This window comes from Thamnophis sirtalis, unplaced genomic scaffold, assembly GCF_051295495.1.
Source record: "Thamnophis sirtalis isolate CommonGarterSnake01/CBP01778 unplaced genomic scaffold, rThaSir2_p1.2 scaffold_9, whole genome shotgun sequence".
Classification (NCBI taxonomy): domain Eukaryota; kingdom Metazoa; phylum Chordata; class Lepidosauria; order Squamata; family Natricidae; genus Thamnophis; species Thamnophis sirtalis.
In genome coordinates, this window is record NW_028261389.1 from 56,833,839 (window position 1) to 56,860,018 (window position 26,180).

Below are 26,180 nucleotides of genomic sequence, written 5' to 3' on the forward strand. Positions count from 1 at the left end.
GACCACACTCATGAGCAGCCGCCCAGCAAACCCTCTCTCTAGCCAGGCAGAGCGCCATTCACTGACCTAGGAGGTATCCCTAAGGCACCAGCCACATGGCACTCTGCTCCAGTGGCTTGGCACATTCGGGATAACCCCTAGGTCAGTGCATGGAGCTCTGCCTGGTTGGAGATGGTGATTGCGCGAGCGCCGGTTCCGCCCCCAGCTCGCATGCCTCCCAGCCTCACCATGTTTCAGGACAGGTCATATTTTCAGGAAAACATGGTATATAGATATGCTTGAGAAAAGCATCATAAGATCTTACCCCATTCTTTGAGCTTTTTTGCTGAGGTTGTTAAGCAAATAATTGCAGTTGTTAAGCAAGAAATCAACGTGACTGCAATTTGTGGCCTTCCCTGCTGGCTTTCCCATTGATTTCATTTGTTGGAAGCAGCCTGGAAGGTTACACATAGTGATCCCATGACTGTGCAACACTGTGATAATCATAAATGCACAATGGTTGCCAGGTGCCTCAATCACAGACATGTGACTGCAGGGACACTGAGACAGAAATGGAAGAGCCAGTCATAAATCACTTTTTCAGTATAGTTATATCTTTGGTGACCAAATGAATGGTTAAGTTGACAACCTGTATACAATATAAGATATATGTCATTTGCACAATAGAAAAATATTGTCAGTAAGTTAGAAGACTTTTCTTAAGTTTACTAAATTAAATTGAAATACTCCAAATCAAGGCAGATGTAAATGCAGATCTGACCTGAATGCCTATTTTACTGGATAATGGCAGTTCCACAAATGGTCAAGTCTTAAGAAACATGTTGCAGTTCGGTGCCAGACACCGGAACTCTTGCTGGAACTGCTCAGCTGGTAGCAGCATTTGACCAACTTTGAGCTTTAATTTTAAAGCTTTGAGCTTCAAGTAAACAGCATCACACTTGGATATACTTTGATGAAAGACTTCCAGAGAACACCAAGCCTATAGAGCAGATAGTTATTCAGAGTACACAGCAATGCAAAAGTAGCACCTTTCTGAAGTTACTTTAAATTTGTTGTGTTTTTTCTAGGATTGGGAGGGATTGAACCAGAAGCACTCCACAGCCTAATACAAATGTTTGCAATATTGCCCTAATGTTTGTTTACATCAAATATGTGTATTTTAGTAGAAGTATAATAGAATATACCAGTATCTATGGTTACACATTACTTAGAACATATTAATTCTAGGAGAGCTTTTGAGGAATACATTGCCTAAGACTGCTATTCCGTATCTTCCTGTAGTACGTATGGCTTCCACTCTTGTCTGCATGCATCTATTTCTAGTAGCTTTTAATTTCTTACACTTTCCAATTTAAAGTTAATGTTTGTTGTTTTCAAAAAGGCGGCTTGTATACTGCAGAATAAAGTCTTATCTCTAGAATTCCTTGGAACCCACATCCAAGAAGTAAGACTGCTGGGTACACCTGATTCATTTTGATATACACCTAGAAAAAAGTTAAGGATGTAGAGGAGATAGTGGTGAATTAATCTGTATCTTGACCATTCTCCTTGATGCAAGTATATAGATCTTCTATAGATGCATGTTTTGGAGCTCAGTTCACATTTCTCACTTGTTACGTAAACAGACCTGGTTAGCCATACTGACTAGGGATTATGGGAATTGAAAGGCCACACACCTGAAATCCATTAAATACGAGAAAGTTAATCTGTAGTCCTCAAAATTTGTTTTTTTTTTCTTTTAGCTTTCAGAATGATCCCTTATCCTTTGGAAAAAGGGCACCTTTTTTATCCTTATCCCATTTGTACCGAAACAGCAGACAGAGAGCTTCTTCCATGTAAGTTTTGACACACACACCCCCCCCTAGTTTTATTTTTAAATGAGCAAGAACAATTTATCTGAATTAGGTCATGAACAAGGTTTCTGCTATGTAAATTGTATCAAGATTTTGTTACATTGAGTATTAACTAAAGGCTTGCAAGCCAAATCATGAAAACATCCAAATAAATTCAGTTGCCTTCTTCACAATATGCACAATCAGCTTTTTAATGAAAAAAGAAATTGGAGTTCTTCGAAGTCTTATGTGTAGCACAAACTGAATTAACTCCAGCTTCAAGAACCAACATTTTTCTTTTCCAACCCAAGTTGCAAATAAAAAGTTATATCTGACTTTAATTCCAGGTCAGCAGAGGAATTAACAAATTTAGCAAGTTTGTCTTTCAATCTTGGAGTACTGATTAAAATAATCATGGACTTGTGATCCAACTCAAACCTGGGTTACTACATCTCAGGCAGCAATAAATCGTACAAAACCAAATATTGATAAGCTTAATATTCCATTCTGAGAAGAAAGAGATTCAAGCTGGGATCTTTAATATGAAATTACCTTCCTTGAACAGAAATTCAATGAAGTATGTGTGTGCGTGTGTGAATTGCTTTGTTAAACAAATAAAAAGAACATTGGTGAAAAGATAAACATATCAAACATGATATTATATAAATATTAATAAAACATACAAATTAATAATTAGCAAAAACTAGATTAAGTATAGTCTGAAAAACAATTTTAATTGGTCTTTTTTTTAAAAAAAGGAGACAAGGATAACTGAATAATTTGATCAGGAGTTATTGTGTTCTTGAGATTAAGTCCAGGGTCCTTCCTCCTTTTCATACTTTGATGTTGTATTATTTTATTAATGCCTAATTTTTATTAGTTTAATAAAAGAAAAAGATATTTAATTATTAATAGCATACTATATTAAGTACAGTATAAAATTGTTAAGAATTATGGAGATTTATAATAAAAATAATTTTAGGAAATTTAACCAGATTGATTGAAATCTGTAACTCTGCCTAAAAGTGTTTCACTTTTTTTCTTATTATTATCTTCTTGGCAGCATTTCATGAAGTCTCTGTTTACCCCAAGAAAGAGCTTCCATTCTTTATTCTGTTCACTGCTGGATTATGTTCTTTCACGGCTATGTTGGCCCTTCTGACACATCAGTTCCCAGAACTAATGGGAGTTTTTGCAAAAGCAGTGAGTATCATGTCCTTGTTTGTTCATTTTTTTGATGGATGAAGGGGAGGGGTGAGTAAATGAATTATGGGATAACAGCTTTTTTTTAATCAGCAAGCACAACAGTTGCTGTTTTTTGCCATATGGAAACCATTTTACAAATCATTATTTGTCACTACATTTTAGCAATGAGTGGGAGGAATGTGATTTGAGTTAGAATGTTACTAATCTGTTGCCAGGGAACTTCCAATGCAAAAGGTATTTCAAATGAAATGAACATATGGTTAATTCAAAGAAACATACCACTTTTTAAACGTCTTGACAGGAGCACTTAAAATGTTATATTCACAAATGGGAAGAATACATGAGATCACATACAGTATTATTAATTAATGTTTATAAGTGGCATCGTGTCAATAGTTCTCAATGTGAGACTTCTATTTACTGCATTTGATTTGATTTTGAGAGCAGTCAATTCCTTAACAAGTTTAAAAAAACAAGTTTAAAAAAACAAGTTTTAAAAAGAAAAAATCTGTGAACATATGAGATCATATATAATAGAATCAAGAGATTAAACACTACAACACAGTAAGGAAATATGTATAAGTCAGATAAAATGTACACTGGGATACAAATTCACTTACCACCTAAGCAAGGGAATAACAGGAATATATATTTTGTCCTGCTCTTGCTATTCTTTCATTCCATTTTTAGTGATAAATGATGTTTAAAAAGGGGGGGGGGGAGAGGTGGGGAAGGCTGACATATTTTTATTCCTAACAAGCCCTATCAATTATCTTGCTCTTATGATCTGACCAAATGTTATTTTTTATTATCAGTTCCATTTCTGGCCATCCCATCACCATATTAAGAATCCATCAATCTATTCTTTATATTGTAAAAATTCTGTCACTGCATCTGTACATCAGCCTTCCCTACCTTCGTGTCCTTCTGAAGTAAGGAAATGAAAGTCCATAGTAAAGAATTCTGAAAGTTGCCTTAAGGGCACCATAAGAGAGATAAGAGGCAAATACGCAGTTACATGAGGCAAAAATCAGAACAAAATTATTGGGAAAGACAGACTATGTTTCAGATGAGGATGATCTGTTTAATGAAGATAGGAACATTGGGAGAAAGTTTGATGGTATAACTAAGCAAGAGCCCCATGATTAAAAAAAGTCATCAGAGAGGCCAACAGAGTACTGGAAAATCTAGTCATAACAGAAGAGAGATCTTCAGTGAGTTGAAGAGGGCTTAAATCAACCATCAAAATATATCTGAAATATAAATTATTTCCTTTGTAGCATTCTATCTATAGAAAAGTCATTAGGACATTTTGTTCTGCAGATTAAATAATCTTTATACTAATATATTGATTTAAACCTATTTACTACATAGATTAAAAATATTTCAAATGAAAACGTGTGTTATTCCAAGTTAGGTTAAGTGGTACAAATCAGATAACTATAACTCTTTTCTTGCAGTTTCTTAGTACTCTCTTTGCTCCCTTAAACTTTGTGATGGAAAAAGTGGAAAGCATCCTTCCCTCCAGTCTCTGGCATCAGCTAACGAGGATCTAAAGGAAAACAGTTCTCAATGACTGCCATATTTTCTGTGCCAACTCCCTGTTGACTACCAGAAAGCATGATTTCTTTTTTAGAAGAGAACCCATTTTAAGCTCTTCATAAATTGTCTGTTATCATACATTTTTGTTGTACAAAATACATTGATGTTTGATTCTATTTTGCTTTCAAGAAACAAAAAATAAAAAAATAAACTTTTGTGTATGGCAACCATTTGATCTGGTTTTAATTCTCTTCTAGCTTCCATGAGGAATTGAGTGTCATGATTGAGTATTAGAACTGTCAATCAAAGTAGGAGAATACAGAACACCTCCTCCCAGGTTATATTCCAGAAGAGTAGGGAAGCTAAGGGCAGATTTAGAGGGTGGGGTGAAAGGATGCAACTAAGGAGAGCTGGGAGTTTAGGAAGACCTGTCAGAGGGAGGGTATTAAATATTTAGTTTCAAAGAAAGCAAGAAATATGTCTATAAATATGTGATGTTAAAGGAACTGGGTTATAAACTAATCTTAACCAATTTCCTTGTTTACAGATTACTACAAAGGGACTACAGTGTCCGGCAGGTTCTCATTTCTGAGTCATGTTTAGTCAAATATATAAGAGAGATAAAAGGCTATTTCCAAACCAGGAAAGGGTTTAGTGGTAGCAGTAAAACCAATAAAGTTTTCAGAGATTATTTCCATTTTAATAGGATTTTTTGATTCTAACAATTTAAAAAAAAATATTAAAGGATGCCCACAACAGTAAGTATATACAAAACATACCAAAGGTGGGGTTAGAAGTTATGAAACAAAAAGAACAGCTGATAAGAGAATGAATAATACCAAACAAATGAGGTAAAATTTATCAGAAAACACATTAACTGTCAACTATAATTGGAAACACAGGCACAGAAACAGGTTTTTGACACAAAAGGCAATCATGACTCTAAAACTATACCAGTAAATAGGTCACCTTTATTAATACAATGTAGTTTTCCTAGTAAAAATGTCAGCTGAGAGGAAATGAGATTTGTTCATCATAAGAAAGTATATTGCAGGGTAGTGTATACAAGTGGGAGGAAGACAGATAAAACCCACCAGGAAATAATTACAAAGTCTGAAATGGAACTTTGGAATCCAGAGGAAGAAAGGAGACCCATTATGTGGTACGTGAGAAATACCAGCAGCCTTTGACTATAATTAGAACAAATATACAATAGACAGAGAAAATAATTATTTCAATCTACAGATCCTAAATTTAGATTTTAAAACATTTATTAAGTTGTAATAGACCCAATGTTGGTGGTGATTTTAGGTATTGGAAAGCAGTGGAGCAATATTTTTATATTTGCATTAGCTGACATCATTCCTGCTGACATTTTCCATTATAAAGCCCTCAAAATATTATTGACAAATATTGGGAAAATTTGTCTTAAAAGAAGTTAACCTGAAACAAAAACCTTACTAAAAGGTAATGGGCATGGTATTATGCATTTCCATTACTGTTTTATAGATATGAAAATGTTATATATAATATTCTGGAAATTATAGTAAAATGTAAAATTACACATGTAACTTGATTATCTGGATATAATTCAGTGACAAAAGCTAAAAGCAGCAATCAAACCATCCCCAGAACCCATTGGTTAAAATATAGTCCCCCAAATCAATATAACATAAAAGTAAATTATTCTTGTTTATAAATAAACAAGAATATGTGATAATAAAATTTGTGACTCTGGCAGAGTTTTATCCCGAGTGCAATCTAAGTTTCTATCAGTATTTTGTTAAACATTAATGAAATCCCTAAATTATTTTACTGTTATAACATACAAACCCAAAACATACAAAATATTTTTTTAAAAGAAAAAAAAAATTGTAATAGAAATAAAAAGTCAACTATTTCTGAATCATACAGCAAGTGGGCTTGCCTTTATATGCTGTAGGTAAAAAGCCAGGAAAAAAGCTAATCTTTAGAACTTACAGCCATAAGAACAATTTCTTTCTAATGAAGAATCACCTTTAGTGGCATTGGAGGTAAAGTTGCGGGGGGAAAAATTAAAAATAGCAATTGGATCAGAAGCTTTGAAGCCTGATTCCTTTTGTGGGTGTTGAGCTTGCACACATATACAAAAAGCAGGGCTTCAATTGTTTTGCTACACTCTTTAACTCCCAATGGACACTGCTGATAATATTCTGTATTTCATGAACCCAAAGATCATGAACTTCCAAGTTTTCAGTATTTCATTCAACATATTAATGTATATTAATATTATACATATACAATATTAACATATTAACAAAAAGCAAACATGAACAACACCAAACTAAAGACAAGCCAAAATAACATACTGTATGATAGATATCCCCTTTGTTACATTTTCATTATAAAAAAGTTGATATGTAATACAACTGGCTTTCTACTCAAAAGCTCAAGTCCAATTTTTTTTACAATAATAAATGGAAAATGGTTGTTTATGTACAAGTAAAAGAGTAAGAGAAGGCTTCAACACAATAACCAGGAATTACATGGATGGAAAAACAAATGTGTGATTTTTGATTCCAGTCACTCTTGTTCCTTTTTCACATTTTTAGCCCTTTCCAGTTTTTTGCACATCCATTTTATCAAGGCATAGAATAATAGTGACTGAAACATTTCTAATCATAAGGGGGTTAAACATCTAGCACAGCTAAGAACATCACATGCTATGAAAATTTGCAAGTTTGGCCAGTGTATCAAATTCTATGAGAAAAAAAAAACATTACTATACTACATCAAAAGATTGTCATGAAGTACATACATCCTATGTCCAATCAATGGTTATATAAAGAATCTTCCCTCGGGGCAAAAAAAGGCGAGATTATTATTGGCTAGAGTGGCATTCTCTTACACTGTGTAATTTTTTTCTATGCAATTCCCCAATCTCAGGCACATGAAAGTTGGTTTTCCTATAAAACCCATCCATAACTGATTTGGGAACAATGGAAAACCATTGAACCTGCTGTGGCATATGTATTACTTGAACATGTCATGCATTAAACAGAGTCAACTGAATTCATACATCTTTTTATAGACCATAATGAGCACCATTTCCTATGCTTATTTTATTAATCATATTTCTACACTGTTGTGATTAAGATATGTTCAGTATTTTACATAAAGCATCTAAGCATAAATAAGCAACTACAAAAATAAGTTGAAAATACAACATAAAGTACAAATAAACACAGAAACATTAAGAGAAAGCTTTCCAAAACAAAATTCTCCAAAAGAATATGATCTTCTCACGGAAAACGTGCCACATTATTGACACTATTACAGAACACTACCACTTAAACTCAGTCCCAGAAATATCTCAAAATGCAGGATTTGAAGCAGTTTCTTTTTTGTGTAACTTACTGATGGAAGTAGGTGATCCTGAAGGTACCCAGATAACAACCTATAAGGGTTATCATTGATCAATAACAGTACCTTAAGTTGGACCTGGGCATCAACTGGAATTAATGCGATATCCATAAATGCAATGACCTGTGCCATTGCATTTTGGACTAATGGTTGTTTCCAAGTGCTTTTTATTTGGTTTTGGTATTATTGAGTTATTGGACTAACTCCAATTAACTGGCTATGTGACTTTGGCCAGACATTCTCTCTCAGCCCAAATCACCTCACAGGATGGTTGTTGTGGGGAAAATAGGTGGATGAAGGTGTTTCAGGTATGTTCATCTTATTTATAAAAATAATAAAATGGCATAAGCATAAACTCCACAATTAACCATTTATTGTTAAAAATCCTGAACATAACTTAACATGGTATGATTTCTATTAACACTAAAGGTATCACTAAGATATTTTGATCTTGCTTTTAAAAATAAAACTCGGATCAGGAAGTAAGCAAACCCAGACAAAAGTAACAATCTTGAATATTAACTTCTTGTAGCAATGTCAGAATGCAAACTAAGCAAACTTGTGGCTATTGCAAAAAAAACATAAACAAGATCAAGGTTTACTTTATTTTTTGGATTTAAGTCACATCTTTCTTCTACTTAGTTTTCCTAAAATAAGACAACTTCCACAGACAGAAATCCATGAAGAGATATTAATAACAGTCAAATATTTTAGTATGAGAGAATAAGTTATTTCCAATCTTTTTGAAATATGGAAAAAAATATCTAATGATATATGGAGAGAAATAAAAGAACTCAACATACAGTTAATAGAACATTCATATTGGCAGTACAGGGATTACTTGGAGACATAGACTAATGAATAAAAATAGTACTTACTTAGTTACATTATTTGCATATCAATATGAATCTGAAACATATATTCATATGGATTTAAAATGTGAAAATCTAAGAATTGGGATTTATTGTAGTGATGACTAATATATGAAGGTAGACATTACAACTCAACTTCATGACTATTCTGAAGGACGCTGCCGTCACAAACACACCCTTTTTGGAATTTTAACAGTGAGAGGCAAATTGCTCGTTTCTGCTATAACCCCAAATCAAGTGTCAGAATATGATAGCAGAGTAAAAGTCAGCTGAATGACTTTGTACCAGGAGTGTATTTGTACATATTTGCTTCCAATTCCTATCTCCACCCTTATATCTTGCAAAGAAAATTAGAAGCATCACACTACCGGTAGCAAAAATAGGTAAACTTCCAATAGCATAATCTATTGGTGAAAGAGAGCTGTATGGCTAATTTAGAAATGGTGAAAATCAATGTACCTTTTAAAATTAAAACTTAAGAATTATATATCATGTTTTCCCCAAAATAAGACAGGGTCTTATTTTCTTTCAACCCCAAAATAAGTGCTTGGCCTTATTTTTGGGGAGACCTTATTATTTTTGAGGTACAGGAGGCTATGAGTGTGGTCACTTCATGGCTGCTGCTGTATTGCAGTATTTTGGGGGAGGGCTTATTTTAGTTCATGTGCTCAAAAGCCCAATTGGGCTTATTATCCAGGGAGGTCTTATTTTGAGGGAAACAGGGTAGCTTTATCAACTATAAATAAAATCTTATTTTAATTCAGTTTTTCTTTAGAGATAACTTGAAAATAAAGAAAACACATCCAGACCCAACCACAGATAGTACTGCTATTTTTAAAAAAGTTGTCTTCCATCTGCTGTATTCCACCAAAGGCTGCACTCGGCAAGGATCATCATTCTGCCCATCTTGGAGCTGATAAAAGCATATTGAATAGAAGAAGAAAATGTTAGAAATCTATACCACTATATTCCAGAAAAATTCAAATTTAGCCTTCTGTAACATTAAAGATCTTATTTAAATAGCAGAAACGCAGCATTGCAACTGCATATGCAAGCCTAAATTAATTTTGCTGTATCTGCTTACTGGCAATTCTGAATAGGAAAAGACTACCAAGTTTCCAAATTGCATGGTACTTTGTTTTTTATGTGTAATCCTTACTTACTGACTTTCTCATTTAGTGACCATTCATAGGTCTGTGAAACAAAGGAAAGCTGAATATAGTAAGCTCTTTCACTTAGCAATCACTTTTCTTAACAAAATTGACTTTCTCAGTTGTGACTGCTAGGATGTACTCTATAATGGCAAATTCTAGAATGTTAGAAATGACATGTTTGAACTCAGTCTACCAAATCTACTAATCCATTATTTATTTATTTATCAAATTTACAGACGGCTCATCTACCTCACAAAGTGACTGTGGGCTAAGTACTATTAAAATGTAACAACCCTACAACCTGAATGAATTCTTAGAAATGTGTTGATCTGTTGGTAATTATCATACATACTCTATTCATAAAGGGGTATGTACCTTATTCATGACCATTTTCAGTTTTTCAGCCTCTGCAGTCAGATCTTCAGCACTCAAAATGAGTTCTTCACATACTCTAGCAAGACTATGGGGTGGACTCCATTCAAGAACCAACTAAGAAAATTAAAAAATATCTTAATTTACATATGAACTGCATTTCACTGGTATAATTTCACTATTGCAAAATTTTATTGGTTAAAAAATATACACGCACATACATTTTGAGGTTTTGAATAAGCCTCTCCCATACACGCCTCCTGACACATCTTAGAGAGGATTTACCATCCTCAATAAAGTTCAAAGTGAGTGTGGTTTTGTGCAGATATGCAAACAATAGCAAACATAAGGGATAACCTCTGGTTTCAGGTGAAAATATGATGCATCATGGCAAAGAGGTATTACAGTTGTAGGAAAGTTGATACGTTTAAAGTAATGCATATCAAGGTGATTTTTAGATGAAATGTTGGCAAATCCCTCCACTTGAGAATAGCTCTCCACTCATACAGATTCCAACAACATGAAGAGTTTTAAAAATAGTTCGCAACTTACAATAACAATAGGGAATGGAATTTCCATTCGGAATCCTAGAGTTTTATGACCACCTTAACAATAATTGTTATGCAAACCATGTGGTCAATGGGAATTGCAAAGAACATTGCAAATCACAATCACATGACTGGACTCTGCCACAGGTAAAAATGTGGGCAATTGGCCAAACAACTGACTTGCAATCATGTGGCATTTTGTAACAGTGGGAAGTGCTTTATAGCCCATAAAGCATCCTTTCCAAGGCTGTCATAAGACTATCTTAAACAAATGATCATACATCGAGGACTATCTGCATTTGTGTTACATTTTTATATTTTAGGAGGAATTATAACCTTGTAAATCATGTTGTTTGCACAAATTGTTTTGCAGGTATCATTTTGTAGTCTGCTCTGTTCTGGTGTGCTGATCTCTTGGTATGTTCAATTTTATTATTTAATTCAATCTTGATACTTGTTACAGAGGATCTTCTAGGGTGGTTGCATATGCTGACTGGTACTGTTTATCATTGGTTTAAAACTTGACTTTCATCTTGTATGCACTTAATATTTGCTCTGGTACTTGGGTAATATTTTTAATGTAAGAATTATATCTTCTTCGGGCTGAGGTATTCGGTGGTCAATGACAATCATATCAGTTATTACTACTGTGGCTTTAACTTTTTTATGCTGAGTTATAAGAGAAAGAGGACATATATATATATGGACACATATCCATGGAAACATACATATATAGATACATACATACATATTTAGTGTCACAACGCTTGGTATGCCCAAATATGGGAGGAAGCTTACTGCTTCCATTCTCTGTCTATCGGCTGTGTCACAAGACACAAGACAAGACACATGGCTAGCTGATCTGAGCGAAATAGCTTGAAATAGATCTATACTAGTCTCCCTTTATTTATTTATCAGCACAAGTACAACATATATATATTGTTTCCATTCTTGCATTTCATTATCATAAATCATCATCATGATACAAGCAGTACTGTATCCCAATATCATACATCTGAAGATAACTTTTTACCAGGGACTTCCCCAGAACTATCAACCCAAATGAATCAAATAAGTTCTTCATAATAGAGAGTACATCACATCTGGTGATTTGTCATCAAAAGTAAATGTGTCCATCTTGAGGTGCTTGTTTAGTCCAAGGTGACATTGAGTGGTCAATTCAATTCTTTTAGCTCTTTTGCTTCTTTATGGAACCTCAAGTTGGTATGGCCTGCTGTGTTCTTTTAAGCAAACTGATAAGCTTCTTCAATAGCAAAAGAATATAGGTAGTCCACACAGACCATTCATTCAACAACTGTTAGAGGACAAAGGAGACTAACAAAACTCCCCAGCTGTTCTTGCTAGGTATAATTACAGAGTGTACAGTTATAGAGACTAATTTGATTCTGAACTTAACAGCGGAAGCAAGATTGGCCACCGCGCAGTATTGGAAGAAAGAAAAATTGCCTACTATTCAAGAATGGACATTAAAAGTTCTGAACTTAGCAGAGATGGCCAAAATCTCAGCATATTTGAAGGATCATTCAGATCAGAAATACAAGATGGAATGGAGAAGATGGATTGACTACATTCAAAATAAATATCGGACTAAGGAATTTCAACTAGTTTATGAATGAATGAACAAGGTATGTTACAATTTATCTAAGGTTAGCTTAATAAAAGGGGAGTTAAAGTACAATAGGAGGTAGGATGCTATAGTTAGTTAGCTTATCTTAGTGTATGATTGTTAAATGTTTATACCCTGTATTTTGCTCTGGGAGGTTGGGGGGAGGGAGGGTTGGAGGGGGGATAGGGTTGGGGAAGGGGAAACATTTGTAAAATCTATTAAAACTCTTTAATTAAAAAAAGGAGACTAACAAAAGGTTCCTGAAGTTCTGGGCCACCCAGTATGCCCATGGCTAGATAATTGTGATCTGGATTCTTAGCAACAAGTTTGAAGGTTTTATTCGACTTGTATGCCGCCCTATTCCCGAGGGACTCAGGGCGGCTAAGGGCACTTAGGGTGGATGCAGCATCCCAGTCACATGATTTGAGACCATCCCTGCCAGCTTCCTACAAGCAAACAAAACAGATAAACCAGCAGGGAAGGTCACACTTGCTCCAGTCAGTTACTTAGATCCTTCTCTAGGTCTCGGTGCTGGTCACTCATGCACCCTCCCCTCTCCAAGCAGAAACCATCCATTCATGCCTTACCTGCCTATCTGGCACTCACTAAGTGACCCGTGATCCTTGCTTTACTGGCAATAGGGAGTGCCGGCACTAACTGTTGCGGTCAGGTGATAAAATGCTTTCATACCGCATCATTTAGCAATGGAAATTCCAGATTCAATCACTTGGAAAAATAAACCTTTTTCTGGACAGTGCCTGGCATGTGTCCAAACTTACATTTACCCTTCACATACTGTTCCTCCACAGGACTATAAATTGTTACCATAAGTCTGTAGTTTTATTGTTTATTTAACAATATATTTTCTGATTTCACTGTCCTGGTACAAGATGGCAGACTAGGTTCCCTTCAGTTGATCTCCAGGCTTGACTATGGGATAAAATAGCACTGGTTATGCTTGTGGGTAGTTTCTCATCCTGCTAGAACAAGCCCATCCTATTCGTGGTGGCAGAGAGGGCCCACTTTGGAGCCTTTCATTGAAAGAACTTCGACTATTGGGATCCAGAAGAAAAGACATCTCTGCTACAGCACCGCCCTTTGGAACATCTTACTGTCTAGGATAAAATCCATCCAACCCCCCACTATCCTTCCACAAGAGCCTGAAGACCTGGCTCTGTTGGTTGGCCTGGGGGGCCAAATGGGGGAGTTCCTGACTGGAGCTGGCTGCTGGATTGATAACAGACGTCACTCCCTCCTCCACCTGCTTTCCACCCATAACACCCATTGTTATCATAATGCTATATTCTCACTTTCTTTTTCATTGTTTCATTTATTGTATTATTTTACTTTTGTTCTGGTTACACTTTTTCAAGTCTTCCTTTTTATTGTTTTAAGTGTTTCCAGAGTAGCCCCAGGGCAAGATAAGCAACAAATAAATAAATAAAAGTGAAATTGTGGTGAGAGAAGGAGGGGCAGTGAATATTCTTGCTCGTCTTGACCTCTTAGTAGCTTTTGATATATCACCAACCATGGTACCTAGGCAGCCCCGTGTTACTTCAGCGCCTTTCTCCAATGCCTTTTCCAATCACTGTTAATATGGAGAGAGCGGTCCAGCCCACAAACTCTTCCCTTGTGGGGAATTAATTAAATTAATTTTACTTAAGTGTAGAATGGTGTTCTGAAAAAAACACATTTAGATGAATATTGTACCTTATGAGCATCTGTAGGAAACTGACTAATAACATTCTGCACAGAAGTTTTAAGTTGACTGCATTGTCTTTTTAGTTTCATAAGAAAGGAAAGAAATTCATCACCACTGTAACAAAAATATTAAAAAATTATTAATTTATACTAAAACAGGTACATTCTTTTAAATTTTAACTTTCATAACTGCAACTAAAGAATCAGAAATGCAAATGGAGTATTTACTTTCAGATAAGCAATTACCATCAAACTAATTTATTTACAATAATGACTTGGTAGCCTTATTTAATCTCTTATTTTACGCATATGCATAATGGGTGAGGACACTGCTCACTCTAAGGTCATATGAAAATGAGTATCCTTTAGCTTTAGTATTTCACAGTAGATCTTTGCAAAATAATAATTTGACTATTAAATATGAGTATGATCTTTATTACTATTTTAGTTAAATGAATAGTTTATCTTTCTTTTTAATACTATTTTACCTGAATTCCAAGTTTGTCACTGCAGACAGCTCTTCCAACTTTATTTCTTCTATATGTAGTTCTTTAACAGCACCTAAAATTTTTTGTTGATCTCTAGTATTATTGATGCCAATCTAAAAATTTTAAAACATTTGTAAGGAGATTTAAGATTTTAAACATTCAAATTATTTATCAACTATCAATAAAATTAAAATCCTTCAAATATTAATTATGCATTTGAAACTTTACATTTGACAATGTTGCTACCACACTAAGAACTTGTCAATTAGCTTTGCACAAAATAATGCTGATACAATGCAGCACATTTTGTACACTTCATTTTCTTGGCATGCATGCTGTCAGATCCCTAAAAGTGATACTGCCATTCAATTGGGAGGAGTTAAGTCACTAGCTACATCTGAAACAACTGAGTTTTACAACTTTACAACTGGTTTCCTGTCACCGGGAGACTGAAGGTCCCAACATCTCTGGAGGGATGTTTATGGTAGCCATGTGGGATATATAACTTTGATGCCTAACTAGAGATAGCCATGGGAACGTGTGTTTTATTGATTCCCAGGGCAGAAGAGTTAAGGAAGCATCTTCACACTTGTGTATTGGTCAGAATCTGCATTCGGACAAAGGGGAGGGGTCATTATCAGCTAAAATCCCATTTGCATGGCCGAAAGGTTTTCAGATGCTGCTTTGCTTCTAATGATTTCCATCCTGCTTGATTAAAGGTTCCTTATGAAATAATCCGTTTCAAGAGTCTTTACTTTCTCAAGTTAGGAGACGAGCCATTATACATGTGTACATATGTGTATATATCTATATCTCTATAAAATATTCTCCATTTTATTCACATTATTACCAATCACACACACACACAGCAATAGCAGTAGACTTATATACCGCTTCATAGGGCTTTCAGCCCTCTCTAAGCGGTTTACAGAGAGTCAGCATATTGCCCCCAACAATCTGGGTCCTCATTTTACCCACCTCGGAAGGATGGAAGGCTGAGTCAACCCTGAGCCGGTGAGATTTGAACTGCTGATCTAGCAGTAGCCTGCAGTGGTGCATTTAACCACTGCGCCACACTGCGTCACATATTAAACATTCTCTATTTTGCTCAAATTACCAATCATTTCAACTGAGAACTGCAAAACATCTTGTACTGATAAAGCTATGATTATATCAACAGACCCTTTGTATAACAGTAATTTCTATTAAAGCACATATCCAGCCTAACCTTTTTTTCTGCAAAAAAAAAAGAACAATTAGACATTCAAATCAGTTAAACAGAAGATACTCTTCTCAAATCAAAATGCAAACCAGTATTGAAAAGTGTTATTAAGTGAAAAAATACAGAATTAAAATTTAAAACAGCAGTATTGTTGCAGTAAGAGCAAATATACAATAAATAAGTAGACTAACTTGTATTAAGTCTTCTTTTCCCATTGTCAAAAGCTGTCTTAAAGGTATTTCTCTCTCCTATAAGAAACAAAAGTATTTTCTAAGAGGTACGTTGGGCTAAGATCCTATTATGTAGGTCAGTAACCCACCTTAGTATTAAACTTCCAAGTATTTTCACAATGAACACAGAAAAACAAACTGAGAAGACACTTATAATTTGCATTAGACAACATTGGGTCATCATTTCAGACATATTTCCTCACGAAAATAGAGAAACAGAAGGACTAGGCAGGCAAAAAAACAGTGGCAACAATTTCCAACTTCCTGCCAGCTTTCCCACTGAGTTTTCTTATGGGAAGCTGGCAGGGAGACTCTTTTCTTGAACACTGAAAAACAAACTCAGAAGCTATTTTTAATTTACTTCTCCCACAATATTATGAAGTTAATCACATGAATGCTTGAACTTCTGGATTAAACTTAAGCAGTGATATTTTGAATTGTACAATAATATATTACTATGAAACCTCACTTTAGTGGATTTGATAAAAAATAATACAAAAAAATAAAACAATCCACTTATGGGGTATCTACTGCACCTAAAGTAATCAGTAGGTATGGCATTTAAAATAAGGAAGCAAAATTATTTATATTATGTACATTATGACATTTAACAAATGATTTTATTTTGTATCCCACCTTTAATTTTTTTTTCTACAAATCAAGGTGGTAAACATATCCAACACATCTTTCTCCTCCTAATTTCCCCACAACAACCACCCTGTGAGGAGAGAGACTGTCCCAAGTCAGCTGGTCAGTTTAAGGCAGGTCTTAAACTCAGTTTCCTGCTTTCCAGTATGGTGCCTCAACCACTCTTTCATATCAATATAATTATTTAAACATTACAATGTCCATTCGCACACAAATTACTCATGTTGTTATACGATGGCAATAAATTAATTATCTCCACCCTGAATAATCCAATTAAGATTTTTCCCCACCCATGTTTTCAATAAAGAAATCTTACCTTCAGTAATTCTGTTATGTGTTCAAGTTCAAGACCATGTAGAAAGACTTCCATGTCACTAAAAGCTGCATAGGAACTTTTCACATGCATTGGTTCAATTAGTTTAAAATATATAAATGAATAATTTTAATAAATGCTTTAAACCAAAATTAAGAAAACAAATTATTTGTTTCAAAGAAAGACCTGCTATTTACTAATCCATTTTACAGATTCTAAAATATATTTATATTTTAAGTACATAGAAATACAAAAAAAAAAGCCTTAAATAGTGGGCTCTAAACTTTCCATTATGGTGAACGGAACATTTGAAAGCACATACTTGTTCTGAAATATTGGATCTAGTTCAAATCTGATTCTATATAAAATTATGTTGTGGTTTAAAAATGCTTGCTCTATAATATCTGTATTAATTTTTCCTAAAACTAAAAATTGATTTTATGCACGTCAGGTAAATTATTATATTATACTATATATTAAAAACCAATAGATGATTATGTTCCCAATAATCCAGCATTAAGGTATGCATAGATCCTTAATTTCTAAAGAATCTTTAAACATTCAAGCGCAATCTGGTTAGCACTAGCAGTGTAAAACTGTAGCTCATAGGAATTTTGATAGAAGATCTGAACAATTGTCCATTTAAAGTCTAATAGCAGTTTTTCTCTATAACAAATTTAAATTTGAACACAACTTTCAAAACTTAACTTCTCAAGCCTGAAGTACTACCTGCTTTTATGGCTTTTAAGGGTATCTGGAACTGCAGCTATAAATCTGTGAATAGGTTCCTCTTTGCTCAGGTTCTGGAATTTTCTTTGGAAAGGATTTGCCGTCAAAGATAGTAAACTGAAAAGCTACGAAAAATCACAGGAAACCATTTTCACCATTTTTATACCTATAGCAATATGTTCACTCTACAACATAGGCACATAGCACGGGCTCACATTTGCGAACTGGTAGCGAAGGTAAATTGATTTCACTCCTGATACATAGGTTAACCCTTTGTAATGAATTTCAGTAAATTTAGCCTGTGAAAACAAAATATTTTGAGATGCTTGGAAGCATATTTCAGAGAGAACAGAACTACAGAAAGGTTTATGGCAACCAAGACAAGGTTTATGTTCCTGGCATTTTTTAATGTCCTGCATTTTTTTTAAAAGGTATATAAACTATTTAATGGGAATATTAAATAGTTTGTATCCCATATAAAGAGAAGGCAAATATTTAAAACACTTACTGGAAATAAAGTAGCAAATTTGGAGCACTGGTAAAGTCCCAGCTAGAAATTATCTAATTGGGTGATGCCTGGACCAGTCACTCTCTCTCACCAAGCGAGAAAGCCAGTGACAAGCACTCCTGAAAATATCTACGGAGACAGCCAATCATCTGGGTCATGGTTGTCCAAAAGGTGTTTTTTTCCAAAAGGCACCTTGACTTTATTTTTCCTTGAAGACATTTTGCTTCTCATCCAAGCAGTTTTGTCAGTTCTGATTGAATGGTGGAGGTTGGAACGATTTATATTCCTTGCAGTTATTTGGTCGTTAGCACGCTTTCTGAGAGTTGTTGAGGCCACTTGGAGGTTCATCTGTGTCCTCAGAGTCACCTGAATAGTGCAAATGGGTGTGGAACCTTCTTGGGGCTGCTTATAATATTGTGTTGTAAATAGGAGATAGGTGGTGGTGTATTCCACCCCCCCACCCCCCCGTTGAGAAAGGGCTATTCAATCTTAACGTAACCCTTTTTCAAACTAGCGGTCCTCTCTATCCAGAATGTGGATTTTTCTATCTTCAAAAGAGTGACCTTCCTCTTTCAAATGAAGATGGACTGCTGAATCTTGTCCTGATGGGCTTGTCTTCCTATGTTGTGCCACGTGTTTATTTCTCCAATAAACAGATCTAAACATTTCTCACTGTGTTGTACTTCATACATCACATTGCTCAGTTGTGTCTGGGTATTTTATTCTTGGGGTTGGATAAGCTTCTGCCTTAGTATACTTTGGGGCTTAAAGTATGCATGTATATTGTATTGGTTGAAAATCTTCCTAAGCTTTTCCAGTATTCCTGCAATGTATGGAATGACAATGTTGCTTTCTTTGTTGTTCTCTGCTTTGTCGGTTATGGAGGAACTCCTGCTGGGTCTTTTCTTGGATTTGAAAAAAGCACCTTTGGGACACTTCTGAAAATGTTGTCAAAAAACCTGCAGGGACTTGTCCAGATACCTAGACATTTGAACCCAATAACTTGAAAATACAGAAACAAAAAGGGAGCACACCAGTAAATTGGATATATAGGTTTTTTCCCCAGTAAAGGAAGATAGAATTATCGTATTTATGTGAGGTTGTTTTTTTTAATTAAACTGTATTTCTTAAACTGTCAACTATCTATCTAAATCCCTCAGTTAAATCTTACTTTTAATAGAACAATTCTCTAATGAAACGCCAAATGTGTACAGTCTATTTTCAGACATAGTTAATTCATGAAATCTTTATTTTTTCATACTACCGTGTTTTCCCAAAAATATGACATGTCCTGAAAATAAGGCCTTGCCATATTTTTCGGGTGGGCAAAAATATAAGCCCTTCCCCGAAAATAAGCCCCTTGGATTCCCTCTCCAGCCAGGCAGAGCACCACTCACCAACCTAGTGGTTCCCGAAGGTGCCAAGATGTGGGACGGGGGGGCAAAGGTGCTCACGTTGCTTGGTGCCTTTGGGATACCGCTAGGTCGGGGAGTGGTGATGTGCCCAGCTGGAGAGAAGGGTTGCCGGGAGGCTACTCTCTTGTGAGCAGGCTCCCGAAGAGCCGGGCACAGCCTCAGGGGCGAACGTGAGCATGGTCATCTCATGGCTGCTGTGTTGCGTTGCTGCGACAACACAACACAGCCCTGGCATGCTGCCGTTTGCCCCTAAAGCTGTGCCCAGCTCTTCGGGAGCCCACTCAGGAGCCCGCTCGCCAGAGAGCAGCCGCCCTGCAACCCCAAAACAATAAGACACTGTCTTATTTTTGGGGAAACACGGTAAGTTGATTGTTCCTATTTTCTGTTCTGTTTTAATCAGTATCTAAATAGAAAAAAAATGCAGATGTTCACTAACCCAAATGTTAGATAAGTTTTTTGAATAACAGGTAAATGAATATATATGCAGACACATAATAGGTATAAAAATAAGGATAGAGCATGTTTAAAAATAAAAGACATTAAGACATTAGTGCACTTGACATTACTAACAATTGCATAAAAATTAATTGCATGCACATTCATATTAATATCAATAGTAAATAACTCATATCTGTTTTGATGTTTAAAAAACTCTTTATAAAATATACCCCTACTTCAAATAAAACATCTCAACTCAAGGATTGATTCTTCACATAGAACAGTACCTCTAAATGCCTGTTCTTCTTTGCAATCTCTCCTGGGGTCTGTCCATCTTTTGTCTGTATTGATTTATCAGCTCCAAGTTCAAGCAGCTTGAATACTACTTTTTTATGGCCCTGGCATGCTGCCCACGTTAATGCCTGTAATGATTTATTAGCAATTGTGATCATATTTATTTTACAATAATAAAAAGAAAAACTTCAGAATATACATTACTTCTGAATGACCCCACTCTATATAACACATACGAGTAATTTATCTTCACATCCCAATTCAGCATCACATCTTGCCAAAATGTAAAACAAAAATTTGTAATAGGAAGAACAGAGAAGAAATATGGAAAGAAAGTGAGGCTAAAGATAACGGGTTGACTGAGGTGCAATATGGGAGCATATAAATTAAATTGTACAAATGTTGTGCAGCAGTTGCACCTATTCTTAGATCATGATGCTCTCTGCTCACAGTTATTTACACCCTAGTCATTTCCTGAATGGACTACAGTAACATGTTTTATGAGGGGCTGCCCTTGACGAGTATATGAAAGCTTTAGTTGGTACAAAATGCAAGAGCATGAGCAGTTATATAGAAACATATAGAAAAATATATGCTGCACCTCTGCTCCTTGAGCTACATTGGTTACCAGTTTGTTTCCAGGTCCAATTCAAGGTGCTGTTTCCGACCTACATGGCATGGGACCAGATCATCTGAAGGATTGCCTCCTCTCAATTACATCTATCCATCTCATCAGGTTCAGCCCTTTTTTATATAGGACCCACCCTTTAGAATATAGCCCTGAGGCAAGGTTAACCCAAAATCTTATAGTCTCCCGAAAGCCTTCAAAGCATGAGTTTTCCATCAGGCCAGGGGAATATTCTCACAAAAGAAAGCCCATACAGAGGCTACATTACACATAATAATTTGATTTTAACCCTCTCACAATTTTGGTCTTAATAACTATTTTAATTAGTTTTATAATTGTTGGCTATACACCTTTCAGAATCACATTGGGTGACATATGCAGCCTTATAAATTTGATAAATAAATAAAGCAGTTACACTTTTGAGAAGAACTAGAATTTTCCTTTTTTCCCTCACCTAGCTCTGCTCTGCTTTTTATTTCCATACAGTAAGCCTAAGACTACATTTCCATTTATTTTCCAGTTCACAATAGCAGTGCTGGACAAATAAAAATTGCCAGTGATGGGGGGAACCCCCCCCCCAAAAAAAATCTTTAAAGTCTATCTACCTTGTTGAAATATTTGAAGTTTCAGAAAGGAAAGTAAATAATTTAGTTAGGATTATACAAAAAGCTCACAGTGTAACCGCCTTTATCTTGGGCATTTACTTGTGATCCATGAACAACAAGAAGAGCAACAACTTGAGAATGGCCTTCTCTGGCTGCATACATTAATGGAGTCATTTTCTTCCTACGGGAGAATTCATAATATCTGTTAAAGGAAGAATAACTAAATTCAAAGCACATTTTAATCTGTTATTAAATAAAAACAGCATTGTCAACTGAATAAATATTTACGCATCACATGTTCTGTAAGAAATCTCAGTCCAGAAATTGTTAAGTTCAGTGGAATGAATTCTAGCTTCCCTGCTTAGCCAACTGATACAACTAATTGCCAATGCAAATCTTATCATGATGATACTCCATTAAGCACAGAAAAAATAAGCCATAAAAATGCGATGACTCAAAAAGAAAAAACAATGCATTATTTCAGTAACATTTTCTTTACAAGTGACTGAATCCAGTTCTTGTCAATATAATACAAAAACAATGTTAAGACTCTAGAACGAACGCAAAGAAGAGCAACAGAGATGATTAGGGGACTTGAGGCTAAACGGTATGATGAATGGTTGCGGGAATTGGGTTCATCTAATCTAGTGGTGACATTATAGCAGTGTTACAATAGTTGAGAGACAGTCACAGAGGAGAGGAGGTCAACATATTTTCCAAAGCAATTGAGGAAGGAATAACAAGAAACAAATGGGCAATTATCAAGGGAATGAAAGATAATTAAGGAATAATTTCCTGACTGTGAGAACAATTAATCAGACCTGCTTGCCTTCAGGAGCTGTGGGTATTCCATTACTGGAGGTTTTTAAGAAGAAATTGGACAGCCATTTGTCCAATAAGCATTAGACTCCTGCTTGAGCAGGCGGTTGGACTAAAAGTTCTCCAAGGTCCCTTTCAAGTGTTATTCTCTATTCTGAAAGTTACAGATGTAAGAATAGTAATCGTTATAATGCACGTTAGAGGAATTACTTTAGACTTTTCAAATAATATTGTTAATCACATGTAAAGCCACTAGAGGGATCTCTAAACACATTGAAACTCCCCAAAGTGGGGACATTCTTTTCATCCCATTATTTCAATTCATTATTTCAATGATATAATTGTTATGTTTTCCTTTTGTTAGAAATATATAAACTTCTAAAAAAAAACTTTTTATAGATAGAAGAAAAGAAAGGAGTCAAGAATAAACTTTGGAAAGTAGAATTCTAACATAGATTAGTAATTAAAAAGTTTTGTGGATAAACAATTCAGAAAGGCTACATGTACTGTCAGCTAAATAGGTATGTGTGAATCAGTGGTGGGTTCCAGATCTCATTCCAACCGGTACGGTTGCAACGGGGCTCAGTGTTGTTCACATGGATGCGCGCAACGCAAACACGTTTGCATGCATCTTACCTTCCAGCGACACCTCCGAGACTCCGCAACGCTCCAGCTATTCGTCAGAGTGTTGTGCAGGCGCTGTACGCACCGTGCGCTTGCGTGCCAAAGACTTTAAAGACAGGTAAGGAGCACGGGCGGGCGGGCCCTCCAGAGCACCGGAGTGGAACAGTATCCAGTGCTCCGAGCAGGCACCAGTACGCCCATACCGGTGCCTGTAACCCACCACTGGTGTGAATGAAATAAGATGGGAGGAAGGGCTTGCTCATAAATTATCTAGAATCATAAAAATTACTCTGTATAATAAAGCCAAGTGGACTGTAAGGATTTCCTAAATAGTTCACCAAAGTGAACTGGCAAGAAAACAGCAAACAAACTAAAAATTCTGAAGGAGTACACATTGTAACATTCAAACTATATCAATAGGATTCAGATAGACAGTAACTTTATTTTTATAGGCTGAGGTGAATACATGAAAATATAAATTTTGCTCTGGAAGTTACTAAAATCTAGAAAAGGATAACAGGCTAGAAAATGACAAATGAGCAGTAAAAATAATGAAAGGTTACTAAGGGCATATTTTGTCAAGGAAACAATAGAACTGTTAAAAGATGAATCAGGAAGAGATGTAATAGAGATTTAAAAAGTTAAGTCCTGATGTGGAGAAAATTGCAACATTTTTCTCTTTTATGTAATACCAGAATGAACTTGTTGACAAATTGTGATGAGCCAATGATGATGATGGCAGTAGTTTCTGGATCAACAAAAACCGTGGGCAGGCATGATTTTATGATTCAAGCAAATACTTTGCATGAGAAAACTACTGGAAATTGAGTACGGACAAATCTTTAAACTATTCCTGCTTAATTTAGAGGAAAGGTCTTTTGCAATATAATCTAAAGAACTCAGCAATCAAAACTACGTATATACAATAGTACTAAATGGACCACCTGACTGTCTGACTTTTAAATGCTGTTTATGTGTAAATATATTTCATAAAGTAACAATTTATGGAAATCAGTCACATGTATGGATGGATCTGAGTTTTATAATTAAATTAAGCATTCAATTCTTTGTAAATCTTAATATATAATAGAATAATAAAATAGAATGTTAGAATCTATGCTCACTGGATACTAATTACTGAGAAGGGGAAACTGTCAGGAGAGAGTTATATTGTGATTCCTGCTGATTTAAGGTATTTCCAAAAGTATATGACTGGCAACTATAAAAGTATGGACCTTTGGTCTTACACTTCCCAACTCCTAGTCTCTTAGTTAGCATTTTAAATTTATTGCAATATACTGGAACGTAAATTGCTAACAATAAAATGAAAATAAACAATGAACAGTGCGAATTGTTACGCACAGGAATGATTCACTGTCCCAACACTGGGATGCAATATCATTTTAGTCAAGGCTGACAAAACAACTTCATATCCTGTTGTGATAAGATAATTTGCAGACTGGTGGATAAAGAGAATCTAGAAGTTGATTTAGATGAGCTATGTAAAAAAAGGAATTTACAAGACATAGAGATTTTAAATATTAATAAAACTATTGAATCACTGAAAACAGATATTCCTTGAATTCCCCAAACAAACAACTTCAATAAAAGTTTGTAATAAAATTATTTGAGTTGTGAAATAAAAAAATGATGGGGGGCTGCAATAATATACTTTTCTATAGAAAAACATGACAATACATACCTTATTTCCCCGAAATTATGACATGTCCTGAAAATAAGGCCTTGCCATACTTTTCGGGTGGGCAAAAATATAAGCCCTTCCCTGAAAATAAGCCCCTTGGACCCCCTCTCCAGCCAGGCAGAGCACGACTCACCAATCTAGCGGTATCCCGAAGGTGCCAAGCCGCGGGAACCAGAGGGGAGGCAAAGGTGATCGCGTTGCTTAGTGCATTTAGGATACCGCTAGGTTGGTGAGCGGCTCTGTGCCCAGCTGAAGAGGGAGATTGCCAGGCGGCTGCTCTCTTGCAAGCGGGCTGCCAAAGGGCTGGGCACAGCCTCATGGACGAATGCAGCGCAACACAGCAGCCATGAAACGACCAAACTTATGAGCAGCCACCCGACAAACCTTCTTTCCAGCCGGACAAAGCGCCATTCACTGACCTATGGATATCGTCAAGCCACGTGAGTGCCTGTTCACCACAGCCCGGCTCCCTTGGCTTGGAGCCTTTGAAATGGCAGTGAATGGCGCTCTGCACAGCTGGAGAGGGGGATTGTATGAGCAGCTGTTCTGCTCTCGCATCTCCCAGCCTCACGATGCTCTGGCCCGGCTTCTCCACAGAGCCAGGGGTCCTCTGCTGCCGCCGCTGCATGGCTTTTACGTACAATACTGTATGGTTGTATGCTCTGCCAGAAGCTGGCCCACAACCATAGAGCATACGCCCAGAGCGGCCACTGTGGGAAGACTCGGTTTGGAAGCTGCAGAAAATGTCATGTGGAGGTCTCCTGGCTAACGCAACCCCCCTCTCCAGCCGTGCATAGCGTCATTCACTGGCATTTTGAAGGCACCAAGCCACTAGAGCCAGGCGACCAATAACCAGGCGTTCACACGGCTTGGCGATACCCTTAGGTCAGTGAATGGTGCTGTGCCCAGCTGGAAAGGGGGTTTGTCAGGTGGCTGCTCATGAGTGTGGTCGCTTCATGGCTGCTGTGTTGCGCTGAGCCGGGCACATGTGGCTATGACCGGCTCTTTGGCAGCCCGCTCGCAAGAGAACAGCTGCCCGGCAACCCCAAAACAATAAATCCTCCACTCATAATAAGGCCCAAGCCATATTTTGTGTGTAAAAAGAAAATAAAAACCTGTCTTATTTTTAGGGAAACACGGCAAGAACTACGGTAAACATTTTAGTAATCATCAAACTATTCTTTAATTTCCATTTGTCACAATTGGAATTGTTCTTATGATAGTCTTGAGTTGAGGTACAATTCAACACAAATTTTTATTT

General features: G+C 36.0%; 2 protein-coding genes across 7 annotated transcripts in view; one reads left to right on the forward strand and one right to left on the reverse strand.

Annotated features, from left to right (window-relative positions):
- ST7 (suppression of tumorigenicity 7) overlaps positions 1-4,807 on the forward strand; it is a 120,840-nt gene extending 116,033 nt beyond the window's left edge. For all 5 annotated transcript variants that reach the window (XM_087723636.1, XM_087723635.1, XM_087723637.1 and 2 more), the window contains 3 exons: positions 1,743-1,835; positions 2,896-3,035; positions 4,499-4,807. In XM_087723636.1, coding sequence (XP_087579762.1) covers positions 1,743-1,835; positions 2,896-3,035; positions 4,499-4,594 — 329 coding nt within the window. In that variant the 3' untranslated portion in view covers positions 4,595-4,807. The remainder of the gene's footprint in view (positions 1-1,742; positions 1,836-2,895; positions 3,036-4,498) is intronic.
- A 3,761-nt stretch (positions 4,808-8,568) lies between these two features.
- Positions 8,569-26,180, reverse strand: part of ASZ1 (ankyrin repeat, SAM and basic leucine zipper domain containing 1) — a 31,831-nt gene continuing 14,219 nt past the window's right edge. The window contains exons 5-13 of one of the 2 annotated variants that reach the window (XM_087723641.1): positions 21,874-21,955; positions 20,535-20,669; positions 17,887-18,011; positions 17,161-17,236; positions 16,158-16,214; positions 14,745-14,857; positions 14,266-14,371; positions 10,384-10,497; positions 8,569-9,767 (exon numbers count right to left, since the gene is read on the reverse strand). In XM_087723641.1, coding sequence (XP_087579767.1) covers positions 9,615-9,767; positions 10,384-10,497; positions 14,266-14,371; positions 14,745-14,857; positions 16,158-16,214; positions 17,161-17,236; positions 17,887-18,011; positions 20,535-20,669; positions 21,874-21,955 — 961 coding nt within the window. In that variant the 3' untranslated portion in view covers positions 8,569-9,614. Of the gene's footprint in view, positions 9,768-10,383; positions 10,498-14,265; positions 14,372-14,744; positions 14,858-16,157; positions 16,215-17,160; positions 17,237-17,886; positions 18,012-20,534; positions 20,670-21,843; positions 21,956-26,180 lie in introns of both variants that reach the window. The other variant, XM_087723640.1, reaches the window with a different exon arrangement.